The 13,807-nt window shown below is 40.7% G+C and overlaps 1 protein-coding gene across 1 annotated transcript; it reads left to right on the top strand.

Moving 5' to 3' along the window:
* The first annotated feature begins 581 nt into the window (after positions 1-581).
* rag1 (recombination activating 1) lies at positions 582-13,634 on the top strand. The gene is given in 5 exon segments (XM_020931148.2): positions 582-721; positions 4,190-4,540; positions 6,026-7,146; positions 8,276-8,815; positions 8,818-13,634. Coding segments are annotated over 4 exon segments (3,195 nt in total). The 5' UTR covers positions 582-721; positions 4,190-4,211; the 3' UTR covers positions 10,023-13,634.
* Positions 13,635-13,807: the final 173 nt, after the last annotated feature.

Below are 13,807 nucleotides of genomic sequence, written 5' to 3'. Positions count from 1 at the left end.
GAGAGTAAAGAGAGAGAGAGAGACATTAAATTTGAGAGAAGAGTGCAGAATGAAAAATAAAAAAACCTTTCAGTCATATGCAGCTAAACAGAGTCAAAGCAGAGGCCTATCTAACATGTTCAGGAAGATTAGAGGACCAAACTAACATAATAAAAAATAAGTGTAATTCATATTATCCTCTTCTGATACTCAAAAAAATTACCCTGAATGTTTAGTTTTGCAGCATTGCATTAGAAACAGTACTTTGAGCAGAGTTTGTATTGCAGTCTCGTCAGTATTTCTAACTGCACTTGAGCCGGGTGAGCCACCTGGATGAGGTCGGCCTGCAGATGGATCTGAGAGAGGAGAGATAAAAGAGTCTCCAGCTGAGGAGTTCTGTTGTTCACTGTTTTGTTTTGTTTTTTTCTATGTAATGGCTTGGATACATACACAAGTGTCTACAACTGTTATGGTTTGACCTTGTTTTCCCTGCAAATCAGCTGCCTCCATCAGGTGGCTGGGGTTGACTGTTGATCCCATTGGCGGTAGGGTATAAATACAGACGATCCTACAGTTATGGATCAACATCTCCACAGCCAACACCGCAACTGTGCCTGCTCCCGTTTGTCTAGCTTCTATGCCGGTGCATGTGGGGCCCTTTCTGGCTCTTGGGCTTCCCTTGTGCTCCCATGCAGAGAGAGGTCCCCGGGGGAGGTGAAGCCAGCTGAGATACAAAAACAAGGTAAGAAAAAACAGATGACACGCACGCATTCTGGCTCAGCTGTTAGTTTTAAAGGGAACTTCAGGGGTAAAGACGCTGCGAGGAAATGTAGACGACTCGGATTTTTGACGTTTTAGAGTAAGAAAGATGGAGAGACGGGAGCTTCGGTGGGAGTGTTTGTGCCTTGGTAAGATTTGACAAGAATTATACTTATAATTTATGTATGTGCTTCGTTGTCTAATTTAGTGAAAGATAAATACATACAAAGAAAGCAGGAGTGGTTCAGTGGTTGAAACAGATGTTAACTAATGAAAATTTTGGTGGTCGCATCACTCTTATCAGCAATACTGCCATTGTGTCCATCGGCAAAACACTTCCTCTAGGTTGTCTATGTGCATTTATCCACACATAACAAATTCAAGTATTAAATCATCAGTATTTGTTGCTAAAAATACCTTGAAACCTATGATGTGATTGACTGACTTTTTTTTAAGTGTGAGTGGGCCTGCCTCTCCATAGATCTAACCTGTAACTTGGGCTGGTGGTGTCACATGCTTGTCTTCATGGTGATAGTACAGTTAAAATGACAAAATATTTTATCAGAAGTGCCTTTCGTTTAGACGGTAACAGAGTTTTGGGGCTTAAAAACGCAAAAATCTGAAACCACCCTCCAGAGTGGAAAAGCTGAATACTCTCCGCCGTAGTGTTTCTGTCTATACTGCCCGTGACGCAAAACTATGGTCAGATCTGCTCACGTCACGTAAAGGTTTACCTCACATACATACAGTACACAGAAACCTGGCAATTCCACACACTTTTGCGGCACCGTATGCATGCAGATTTCCTCCTGAAAACACTCGTCTAAACGTGGAATAAAAAGTGAAGACGCTATGCCACTTATGCCTCTTCTTTTTAAACCATTATTATATAAACGTAGACTAAATAACCGTGGTTGTCGATTCTCTGTGAGAAAAGTTACACGGTGCATCTTAAAAGGTCCTATATGATCCAAAATTGACTCTTGTGTGCTTGAAGCCATGTTAGAATGTTGTTACCTTCGCACAAACAAACCTGGAGTTGTGTTTTGTTTCATTCACACATGTTTGAGTCATCTTTTATTTTTTAGTCTGTCTATATCTCCACCTTGTCATGTCATGAAGCAGTTTCAAGTTAATGGCTACCTTTTACTTTTTGTTAAGTAGAAATTGGCAATTCCGGGGCTAAAAGTACCAAAATTATTCTAGTGAAGGTGTAAAGAGCACTTCCTGTATTATCATCACAAGGTGGGACAAAGTGTTTTCAGTTTCGGAGACGAAAAAAGATGTGGGATTTATGTGTTAAATATGTGGATGAAACAAAACACAACTCCAGGTATGTTTGTGATGAGGAAACGACATTACAACATCAAAATTTAGCCTATTATGGACCCTTTAAAGTAATTTTCAAGGACTGACATGAGAATTAAACTAATATATTTGTGGTTCTCCTCTATAATATTAAGTGATGTACCTTTGTGAAAAACTTGGCAGCTTTCTTAACACCATTAATTGTTGTACTCATTGAACCGACTTCATGTACAGTGTAGGATTTCACATTTTTCTCTGCTGGTTTACAATAAAAATCCTTGACAAAAGATATAACAGCGATCTTTGTTATAATGTACCGTGCTTTACTGTCTGAGCAGATAATGGAAGTTAGATGGAGGAGATGAAAAAGTTCTGCCTTGACGCTATCATTGATCTCAGCCCTCCACGTCAGGGTACTTGTTGGTTGAAAAATGACTCCTAAATAAAAATCGGTTGGAGTTTAAAATAATTCACAGTGACTCTTACTCGCTGCGATGTTTTCTTTGGGTCAATACAGAGGCATTATGAAATTCTTGTATGTCTTCATTCTCTGGGCTCCAATTCTCACCGGCGCCAAGAAAATGACTAATATAAATGACTGACAGCTTTACAGGGATAGGGGTCTTATTTAGCAAACCCAGAGCAGCACGAAAGTCTCAGTGGTTCTCTGAGTGATGAGAAAACTGGAGATTTTTGTGCAATGCCTGTTTGATTTTTGAGAAAAGAACACTAATGCATTCAGATTTGTAAACCTTTCAGGATACTCAAAGTGGTTTACATCACTATATATACATTCACTAACAGGTGTGGGTAGAGGAGCCAAAAACTGTACTCAATAATGCATTGTGTAACTTTTTTGGTGTATGGCATTACAAATATATATCTATATTTATTCAATTAGAGGCGTTTATTTCTCCAAAAAACAACTAGAAAAACATGCATTATATTACTACGAGCATGCACACTTCTCCACAGATCTGAGCTGTAACTTGGCCTGGTGACGTGTCTGCTTGTCTCAATGGAGATAGTTAAACTAAATGCCATACTGTAGAGCAGAGGTTACCAAACTTTTTTCTCTGGTGGCCACATTATCGCTCCTGACCATGATGGAGGCCAGGGTCAGGTCGGCCGTAAAACAGAATTGTAACGAAGCAGATTATATTTTTTGAAAACCGCCGCACTTTCTTTACATATCAGACACGGTCCTGAAACTGAACAAAAAAATAATCGGTCTTCCACTGTTCTTTGAAAACTCTACACTCTCTGTCAACTTTTTGTACTTTAACATTCACCATTTTGCTGTGCTTAACTGCACTATAGTACTCTGTGCGTGCATTGACTGTCACTGTTTGACCTTGAGCTTGTCAGGTGCTGAAAATTCGGTGGCAAATGTAAATGCGTCATATAATTATTTAAATATAAATACTTCACATAAATATCATTTTTAATTGAAAAAAATCAACAAAATATAAGATGCAGACGTGTTATTATTTGCCAAAAACTAACTTAAAAAAGTAGGCCATGACAACTTTTGAGGATTGCCTCATGGGGCCAGTTCCAGTGGTGGGGGGCAGAGGGGCTGGGGGGTCGGTCAAAGGGGCTTGGAGGGCCGGAGTCAGCCCGCGGGCCTTACTTTGATGAAAAAACCAATAACATCTACATGAAGTTAAGCAGGTGGTGGACCCTCTACCAGAAAAGTTACACAGTGCACACAGAGGAGAGTAACCAAAACTTTTACTTGACTTTAAACACAATAGGAAACTACTACGAGAAGTGCAAATTTATTTAAAAAGTTGCTCAAGAAACTGTAACTAAATACTATCCACCTCAGTTCACTCCCCACATTACTTTGATTGCTAGTTCTAGTCCACATAGATAAACATGGATGAATTGTTTTGCCCAATAACACATGTCTGCCCTAATTGTATCTGGCATCGAACCACCAGCCATCCAACTGAAAGCTTCTTTTCCTCCTGAATCACTCTCATCCTCGAAGCGTGTGTAAAGTCATTGGAAATCAAACAGTATCATGGGCTTAGCTGTAAGAACGCACAGGGGACGCACTAAAGAGTTGAAATCTCAAATAGCCTTGAGGGAGCGGAGATTATTTTTGCCTTAAATCTTCTCTTTCTCTCTATTACAGGAGCAAATACTCGGTCTCCAAGATGGCGGACTGGGAATACGAGACAGGTGGTCCCAGATCCTCCGTGCCGGATGAGCTGTCCCATCCCCAGTCCAAGTATTCTCAGTGGAAGCTCAAACTGTTTAGGGTGAGGTCCATGGAGAAAGCCCCGCTGCCCGTGGAGACGCAGACTGATAAAGAGGAGGCATCAGGGGGCTCTTTGAGTGTAACTCCAAATTTAGACAATGGTTTGAGCCCGGGGAGTGTTATGAGACTGTGCCTCGGGGGGAAGAGTAAGGAGAATGTGGAGGGGCCTGGCCAGAGGGTGGATCGGAAACTGCAGGAGATGGACATCCACATGGACCACCTCAGGTAATCATAGTGCTCAATGCAAAACACTGTTATCAGGGACAATTTAAAGGTGCATTGTGTAACTTTGCTGACTGAGGGTCCATCAAATGCTTATCTTCACGGAGATATTATTGCTTTTTGTGGAATTTCATAGTATGGCTTTACTGGAGTACTGGTATTTTTAACCAATAAAACCATCTGTAATTTCATAAGTGTAAAGTAAAGCTGTTTAAGGCCAGAACATTTTTAATGTATGTATGTATTTATTTTGGGTAAGTAAGAAATGTACATTCTTTTACAATAGAATATATAACATTAATGAAATCATAGCAGAAATAACAACAACAAAAAATAATTTAAAAAAAGGCTCAAAAAGGAGTGGGAAGAAGAAAACATGTTTAATACCACCCCCTTCTTCTAATCAAACACAAAGAGCTTTCTTTCGCATTTTTCTGACATTTCACATTAAGCAATATGAACTATTTCCAAGTGCAGACAAAAAGTCACTGTTATAGTTTGGTAACATAACTGTATTGCAATAATACATAAGGATACTAACAATGCTTAGGTAAATTAAAGACACCAACAATGGTAACGGACAGCACATACCAGCAATGTTAAGGAAACTTCAAGCGTAAAACTAGCGCTACAGAAGGCAGTATTATTCTAATATTAAGACCCACTCTCCACCAGACCATATGTTTCTATAACAACTTGAATTTATGGATATTTTGGCATTGCTTGAGATGTGTATCCAGGCTGTTCCAAAGTTTTACACCACATATAGACACACAGAAACTTATACGGGTACTTCGAACATTGGGCAATTTGAAATTTCCATATCTTCTAAAATTATAAGTTCTCTCTATCATTTTGAACAACTTTGTAGATTACTTGGTAGTAAATTGTTGAATGTTCTAAATAAAACGACCAGTGTATAATATTTTACGGTCAGAAATCTTTAGGAGCTTGGAAAGAATAAAAATTTTAAGAAGAGAAATGACATATCCATAGAAACAACAGAAGGTGAGCGACCCCCAACCAAACAGTTACACAGTGCCAATTATAAAGTGACTTAAATCACACAAATGAAATGAAACTGAATGAGATTTTAAGCATGGCAATTCATTTGTTTTGTTGGAATAAGTATTAAAGTCTATTAAATACATTCCCCAGTGTCAATTCGAGAAGTGGAAAGGAGGAGCAATAATTTAGCAAGTCAAATATGTGATTTCCATAATTAACACTTATTAGCTGTAATGTTATAGTTGGGTAATGGGTAATTGGCCTCGAGTGTATTTTCCTCCCATAAATATAACAATTTCAAGATTTTAACTGCTGTCAAAATACCAATAAGTTTCAATGCATTTATGAATAGACTTTAAATTGGATTTTGCAAAGATAAAGTGTGGTTAACAAAATCAAGAAACGTTAAGTGGAATTGTGGCGGATGATAGTAATATTAAATCTTACGTTAGTGTTTTTTGTTTATTTTTTATTTTGTAGATGCCTGTGTCGTCTTTGTGGGACAGGTCTGAGGAAAGTCAAAGGGCCAGAACATGATGTTCACGGTGATCTGGATAATGTGAGCAAAACTACGCTCCGTAAAATGGGCTGCCGGTTCACCACCTGGCCAGAGGTCATTCACAAAGTCTTTAAAGTGGACGTGACAGAGGACATTGAATCGGTGCATCCTCTGTCTTTCTGCCACCGCTGCTGGATGGTAGTGATGCGAGGAGGAGGTTTTTGCAGCTTTTCCCGGACCAGAGTCCCAGAGTGGAAGCCTCACTCCTCCCACTGCAGCCTCTGTTCCCCTAGGAAGCCTTCGTTCCAACGGACTGGAAGGAAGAGGAGGACAGCGCTCCCCCGGGCTCACAGCTTGCCCAAACGGACCAGGTGGGAGTACAGTGACAGCATTGTAATTGGTGAGAGGCGACTTCTGAAACCGTTTGGCCAAAGTAACCACAGCTCAGCGCCTCGGGACTGTAAAAAAGCCAGTGTCCAGAGGGAGCAGTGGGTGCAGAATATCACCCAATGTCAGAAGGAGCACCTGAGCGCCCAGCTGGTCTCTGGGGGCCTTCCAGTCGACTTCCTTTTTGCTTTCACCTGCTCTGTGTGTGACCACCTGCTCTCTGACCCGGTCCAGTCTCCCTGCGGGCACCTCTTCTGTCGCAGCTGTATCACCAAATACACTCACGCGCTGGGATCCCGCTGCCCGGCCTGCAACTCATCCTGTACCTCAGATGACCTCTCCCCGCCTGCCAACTACTTCTTATCAGCTCTACATTCTCTTCCTCTGCTGTGCCCGCGAGGCTGCAGCGAGCATGTGAGGCTGGACTCATTTAAAACACATTGTCTGGGTCACGATCTGGGAGAGCAGAAGGAGAAGCTCTCAGAAGTGGACTACCTGCTAATCAATAAGGGGGGAAGACCTCGTCAACACCTGCTATCACTAACACGACGCGCACAGAAGCACCGGCTGAAGGAGCTGAAGAACCAAGTAAAGGCATTCGCGGAGAAAGAGGAAGGAGGAGATGTGAAGGCTGTGTGTCTGACTCTGTTCCTGCTGGCTCTGCGTTCTGGAAATGAGCACAGACAGGCTGACGAGCTGGAGGCCTTGATGCAAGGTAAGGCGATATTACCAGCCCTTTGTTTAATGACTCTGCCAAGATGTCTGACACATTCACAAGAAAACATGAATATTATTTGCTAGTTATTTTAAATGGAATCTGCTTGACTCATAAATAACAAAGAGCTGAAAAAGTTCTTCAAGGGGATGAGAAAGTTTTCTAAGATTTTGGATTGAAAAGAGTTTCATTGTTGTCCATGCTTGTCTTTTGAAGTGCCACTGGCTTCCCCCTCCTCCCTCCCTCTGCCTCCCGTCTCCTCCCTCCCTCCTCTTTCTACCCAGTGTGGCTGTCTTGCTGCCTGTCTGTCACTCTCCCTTTCTCACACTCCCTTTAATGCACAATAACAACTCTAGTGAAGGGCCTGTTAGAATCAAAACAACATCAGCCGTGCTTGTATCTGCAAATTACACAGACAGCGGCATGGCCCTCTCTGGGGAATAGAAGCCAGCTGCTGTCTGTTTTCATCTCTAGCCAATACATCACTTTTGCCAGCATCACCGTTTCACCCCCCTATCCCCTTATAACATTGTGAAATTAGGAAATATTGGATTTTGTAATCAGAGAATTCCGATAATATATTCACACCAGGGGGCAAAAATCTGAAAATTCCTCTTCCTCAAAAGTAAATGACTCCAGATGTGTGATTTAAAAAAAAGAAATTGAGGATGCCTTGAATTTTTTCAAAGCACAAGTGTGTTGAATAATTCTCCAAATGTCTCTTCAACGATTTCTTTTGGTATTTAATTTAGATTCTTAAAGGTGCACTGTATAACTTTTCCGGTGGAGGGTCTGTCAGCTGCTTCTTTCCGCGGATATGTTGCCTGGAATGTTACACAGTATGACATTACACTTATTTATCTCTATGGAGACAGCAGGTGACGCCACAGGGACAAGTTACATGTCAGATTTGTGGAGAAGCAAGCCCACTCACAGGTTTTAGGTCGATTAAAAACCCATGTTATTTAGTAAATGGAAGATAGATAAGTTTAATGTCATGCTGGCACTTTCCAGACAATGCAATATCATCTCCATGGAGACAAGCAGCTGGCAGACCCGTCCACCAGAAAAGCTACACAGTGCAGCTTTAATATATTCATGTCTAACTTTTTCATTTCTTTCTTCACAGGCCGAGGCTTCAGTCTGCATCCCGCCGTGTGCTTGGCCATCCGCGTGAACACTTTCCTCAGCTGCAGCCAGTACCACAAAATGTACCGCACCGTCAAAGCCACAAGCGGGCGCCAGATCTTCCAGCCCCTGCACTCCCTCCGAGCGGCAGAGAAAGAGCTCCTGCCCGGCTTCCACGACTTTGAGTGGCAGCCAGCTCTCAAAAACGTCTCCCCGAGCTGCAACGTCGGGATTATTAACGGTCTCTCCGGGTGGATGTCTTCTCTGGATGATGCCCCGGCTGACACCATCACACGGCGTTTTCGGTATGATGTGGCGTTGGTGTCCGCGCTCAAAGATCTCGAGGAGGACATTATGGAGGGGTTGAGAGACAGTGGACTGGATGACAGCGTGTGCACCTCGGGCTTCAGTGTTATGATCAAGGAGTCGTGTGACGGGATGGGCGATGTCAGCGAAAAGCACGGAGGAGGGCCTGCCGTTCCGGAGAAAGCAGTTCGGTTCTCCTTCACTATTATGTCAGTGACTTTGGTGAAAGCTGACAAGGGGGGGAGGTGACCATCTTCACTGAACCCAAACCGAACTCTGAGCTCTCCTGCAAGCCGCTCTGCCTCATGTTTGTAGATGAATCTGACCACGAGACTCTCACGGCGGTCTTGGGGCCTATAGTGGCTGAACGCAACGCCATGAAAGAAAGCAGGCTCATCTTATCCATCGGCGGGCTGGCTCGGTCATTCCGCTTTCACTTCAGAGGGACCGGTTACGACGAGAAGATGGTCAGAGAGATGGAGGGGCTGGAGGCGTCTGGGTCTACTTACGTCTGCACGCTTTGTGACTCCACCCGATCTGAAGCTTCTCACAACATGGTTCTGCACTCCGTCACACGGAGCCATGATGAAAACCTGGAGCGCTACGAAATGTGGCGCAAAAATCCTTACTCTGAGTCTGTAGATGAGCTTCGAGACAGGGTCAAAGGAGTTTCCGCTAAGCCGTTCATGGAGACCCAACCGACTCTCGACGCTTTGCATTGTGACATCGGAAACGCAACGGAGTTCTACAAAATCTTCCAGGATGAGATCGGGGAGGTGTACACGAAGGTTAACCCCAGCAGGGAGGAGCGGCGCAGCTGGAGAACGGCCCTGGATAAACAGCTGAGGAAGAAGCTCAGGCTCAAACCAGTAATGAGGATGAATGGGAACTATGCCCGCAAGCTTATGACCCAGGAAGCGGTGGAGGCGGTGTGCGAGCTGGTGCCCACAGAGGAGCGGAGGGAGGCCTTGAGGGAGCTCATGAGGCTGTATCTCCAGATGAAGCCCGTCTGGAGAGCCACCTGCCCCGCAAAGGAGTGCCCCGACCAGCTGTGCCGATACAGCTTCAACTCCCAGAGATTCGCCGACCTCCTCTCCTCCACCTTCAAATATAGGTACAACGGCAAAATAACCAATTACCTGCACAAGACCCTGGCCCACGTCCCGGAGATCATCGAGAGAGATGGGTCCATAGGGGCCTGGGCCAGCGAGGGGAATGAGTCTGCAAACAAACTGTTCAGGAGGTTTAGGAAAATGAACGCGCGTCAGTCCAAAGTGTTTGAGTTAGAGGATGTGTTGAAGCATCATTGGCTCTACACATCCAAGTATTTACAGAAGTTCATGGAAGCACATAAGGACTCAGCGAAAGCTCTGCAGGCAGTTTTTGACCCAGAAGAGGTTAGAGATGATGAAGAGCTGACTCTGGATTTTACAGACTTTTAATTAATTGTTAGTTAGTTAAAGTTACTTTATTTTGAACATTTAAATATGTCAAGATCAATAAATGTGAAGGTGAACACATTTTTTTTTACTGTTATCGAAACTAACAGTACTTTTCTTTTATTTGAAGGTCAAGTTTTTATAGCATATTGTAGCTATCTGTAAAATAAGTAGTGTTACTAGAAGAGTTCATTTCCAAAAACAAATATCTGTGTTTAAAAAAAAAAAAAAAATCACAAAAATGCAGTTTTTATTTTATCTTTTACATCAGGGGTCTCCAACCTTTCACTTTTCTTTTATGTGTTGCATGAAATAGAGCTGATATAACTACCTTTAGATGGAGAGTATTTCGATGCCTACAAACTAGGGATGTAACGATGTAATCTCTTGGTACAATATCTTCACGATATGCATCTCACGATACGATATTTATTGTGATATTTTGTGGAGGCAAAAACAAAACTGTTAATATGTTACTTTTTCCTCTTAAAATGCTTTGACAAGACTTAATCCAAAGCACTAAGATTTAAAAAGGGCTTATAAAAGTTATTTCTTCATGTAGTCTGCACTGAAATGGAGCAAAGGACCTGCTGCACCAAAACTATTAATTTAAGCATTTAAGAGTCTTGTAATTCGATATATTGTGATGGTCCACGATACTATTGTGGGACCTTAGATGATACGATATATACAAAATTTTGGTTATTGTTACATCCCTACTATAAAACATAAACCATAAATCAATATATTAGTGCACAATATTAGACATTTACTATGATAACAGATGTGATTGATCCAATTTTAATTATTCAATGTTTAACTTTTGGACTTGGACTGGAGTGCAGAGCTACTGATAGTTCCAGAGCTACAGGTTGGAGACCCTTGTTTTACACAAATTATTAATAACAACAACAGTATGTGTGAGGATTTTCTCAAAAGGGAATGGAATCATATTTTTATTGACTTTTGAAAACACTGCTAGACAAAAATATTGAACTTTTACTTACTTTTTTACTTTTACTTACTTACTTTTTACTTTTTTTTTTTCTTCAGTTGGCCACTCGTCTGTTTTTGCAAATGAACTCTCTGCATTTTACAGTTTCTTAATTGATATTGAATAAACTCTACACATTTCCATACCTCATATACATCACTTTTACTCAGTCCTTCGCTGAGATAATGTGACCTCAGCAGCTCAGATCCTTCCCTCCTCGCCTCTCAGCTGCAGAAAAGAGTTTTTGGTGAAATATGACACGGGTTATTGTATTGCAACAATTTGACACATTTATGAATTTATATGGGAGGAGGATATTTATGAAAGCGCTGTAAGTCATAGAGGGGAAATTGCATTTAACACAGCACATTTGCGGCCACTGTATTAATATATCATTTTAGCCCAAGACGAAATGCAATCACGGAGACTTGGATGTTCTTTGTTTTGGGAGTGCCCTCAAAAGAAGATTACTTTAGTGCTTTATCGGAGAATCCCTGAGGGGCGATGTTAGGTAACTTTGAACCAATTTTTATCTCATTTTGGGTTCTGCACTGTGGAAGATGGATTATTTCTATTCTCTATAATGACAATACATCTACTGACCTTTTTGTTGATGTGATAAACTAAAGTGAGTGAGTTTATAGCTACAGTGCTTATGCGCTTGAGTTTCTGGGCTATGATCAGGTTTTGTGAATGTCCATGTAAATGCAGCATCCTGATTTCTCAACACTGGTGCCTTAGTGAGCACGTGCAAACAAAATACTACCAAGACTTTTTAAAGGGCACATATAACGCTACTGTCTGATCTATGTTTTAATGTTTCCCCCTCATCGCAATCGTACCTGGAGTTGTGTTTTGTTTCATTCACACAAGTTTAACACACAAACCCTGCATATTTAGTTCTTCTCTCAAGCGGAAAACACTCTGTTCCACCTTGTGATGCCATGTGGTAATACAGGAAGTGCTCCACTGTGTTTTTAAACTCCAAACACCTTCACTACAATAATAATTGGATCATTTCAGACCAGGAATTGCCAATAAGAGGTAGCTGTTAACTTGAAAACTACACGACAAGACATCACAAAGCGGAAGAGAGCTTTTTAAATGTTGGACTACTGAAATATAGAAATAATATTTAAAATTTTGGGTAACACTTTAGATTAGGGACCACATATTAATAGCTAGTTAACAGTAAAATGCATAATAAGTGCTTAATTACATCTTTGTTAGTATTTACAAAGTACTTTTAATGCATTTTTTACTAAGGCTGTATTTTGCGAATACTAACCCATTTACTATTTTCTTCCCATTAAAGTAGTGGAGATTACAGTAGATGTTTTTGTGCATACACTGAAATCTTAATAAACATTCATAAGTGTTTGATTAATATTAACTAAGTAAGAGCTAATTTGCAAACTGATTACCACTTAGTTAGCTATTAATATGTGGTTCCTAAACTCAAGTGTTACTAAATTTTGTTATTATTATATTCTGCTTGTTCTGGATTCAGTGTTTAAGAAAAACTATTATTAAACATTTATTTTATTAAGAAACGGTTTAACATTGCATATCTTGAAAAAAGAGAAAATCTGCAGAAGTCGTTGAAATATTTCTATATTTAGTTTGGCCCATGACTCCCAGTTTTTAATTTTGGGCCTCTTTGAATTTGAGTTTCACCCCACTTTGTCTAAACGAAAGGCACTTCCGATAAAATATTTAGTCCTTTTTATCCGCAACAGGCCCTAATAATGCAGGATTACTCAAAAATGTGAATGAAACTAAACACAACTCCAGGTTTGTTTTTGATGAGATAACATTATCACATGGATTAAAGCTCACAAGAGTCAATTAGTCAATGTTGTGTAATATAGGACCTTTAATTCAAGTCATCTTAACTTGGCTAGATTTGAGTTTTTCAGTGTAAACGCCATTTTCAAAAGACTGTCATCACCGGAATAAGACTCATAACTGGAATACTCATGCGCATGTAAATGCACGCAGTGACTATGGCTCCTGCTAACCTGGCTTGTTTGATTTCTTTCTTGGGATGCCTGACAGGAAAAGGGATGGGCAGAAGCTCCAAAGACTTGATTTCAACTGAATTGATTGATTGATTGCATTGTCTTTGCTTCTGCCCTCGCTATTTCCAATGGTGACAGGCAATTTTGCATTCAGTATTTGATGGAATGTTTATTTTATGGTACTGTCATAATTTAACACACATGACAGCAGAGAAGTATATTTTTTGTGTGAAATCCCTCCCCATAATAACTGCATGTTTGGTATTGCAGCAACTTTTGTATTTAGCTGTTGAATATTGATGGATGACTCACTTGTTCACTTTCTATCGTCTATTGCTTCATTTTGTGTTGCCACATCACACTTAATAGCAGTTTTGTTTTGTGGAGGAAAAAACATTTTATTTTCACAATGATAGACCGAGACTTTTCACAGTTTTCTATCATTTATTTCCCCCCGCACGGTACAAGTGCAATTTCTAAAACGTGTTACATTAAAAGCGTTTTTGTTGAATTAAAGATGACAAAGTGGAAGTGATGCGGGAGATGTCTCGTCGGTAAATAACAGTGCTGTTGATTTAATTTGTGTTTCATCTGATGTGATTATGCAGTGTGTGTTCTTATGTGATATCATATCGAATACAAATAAAGGAAATAAAGGATAAACACTTTGATAATGTTGTCTGTATTTATTATCTTTGACTAAAAGATAAGGAATAAATGATCAGACTTTCTAACTTTATAAAAATGTGTAAAGAATAGTAACAGCAACATAC

The sequence above is a fragment of the Boleophthalmus pectinirostris genome, unplaced genomic scaffold (assembly GCF_026225935.1).
Source record: "Boleophthalmus pectinirostris isolate CB_2022bp ecotype Guang Dong unplaced genomic scaffold, ASM2622593v1 HiC_scaffold_2, whole genome shotgun sequence".
NCBI classification, from domain to species: Eukaryota; Metazoa; Chordata; class Actinopteri; order Gobiiformes; family Gobiidae; genus Boleophthalmus; species Boleophthalmus pectinirostris.
The sequence above is the reverse complement of the archived record's forward strand: the minus strand, read 5'-3'. Positions and strand labels throughout refer to the sequence as shown.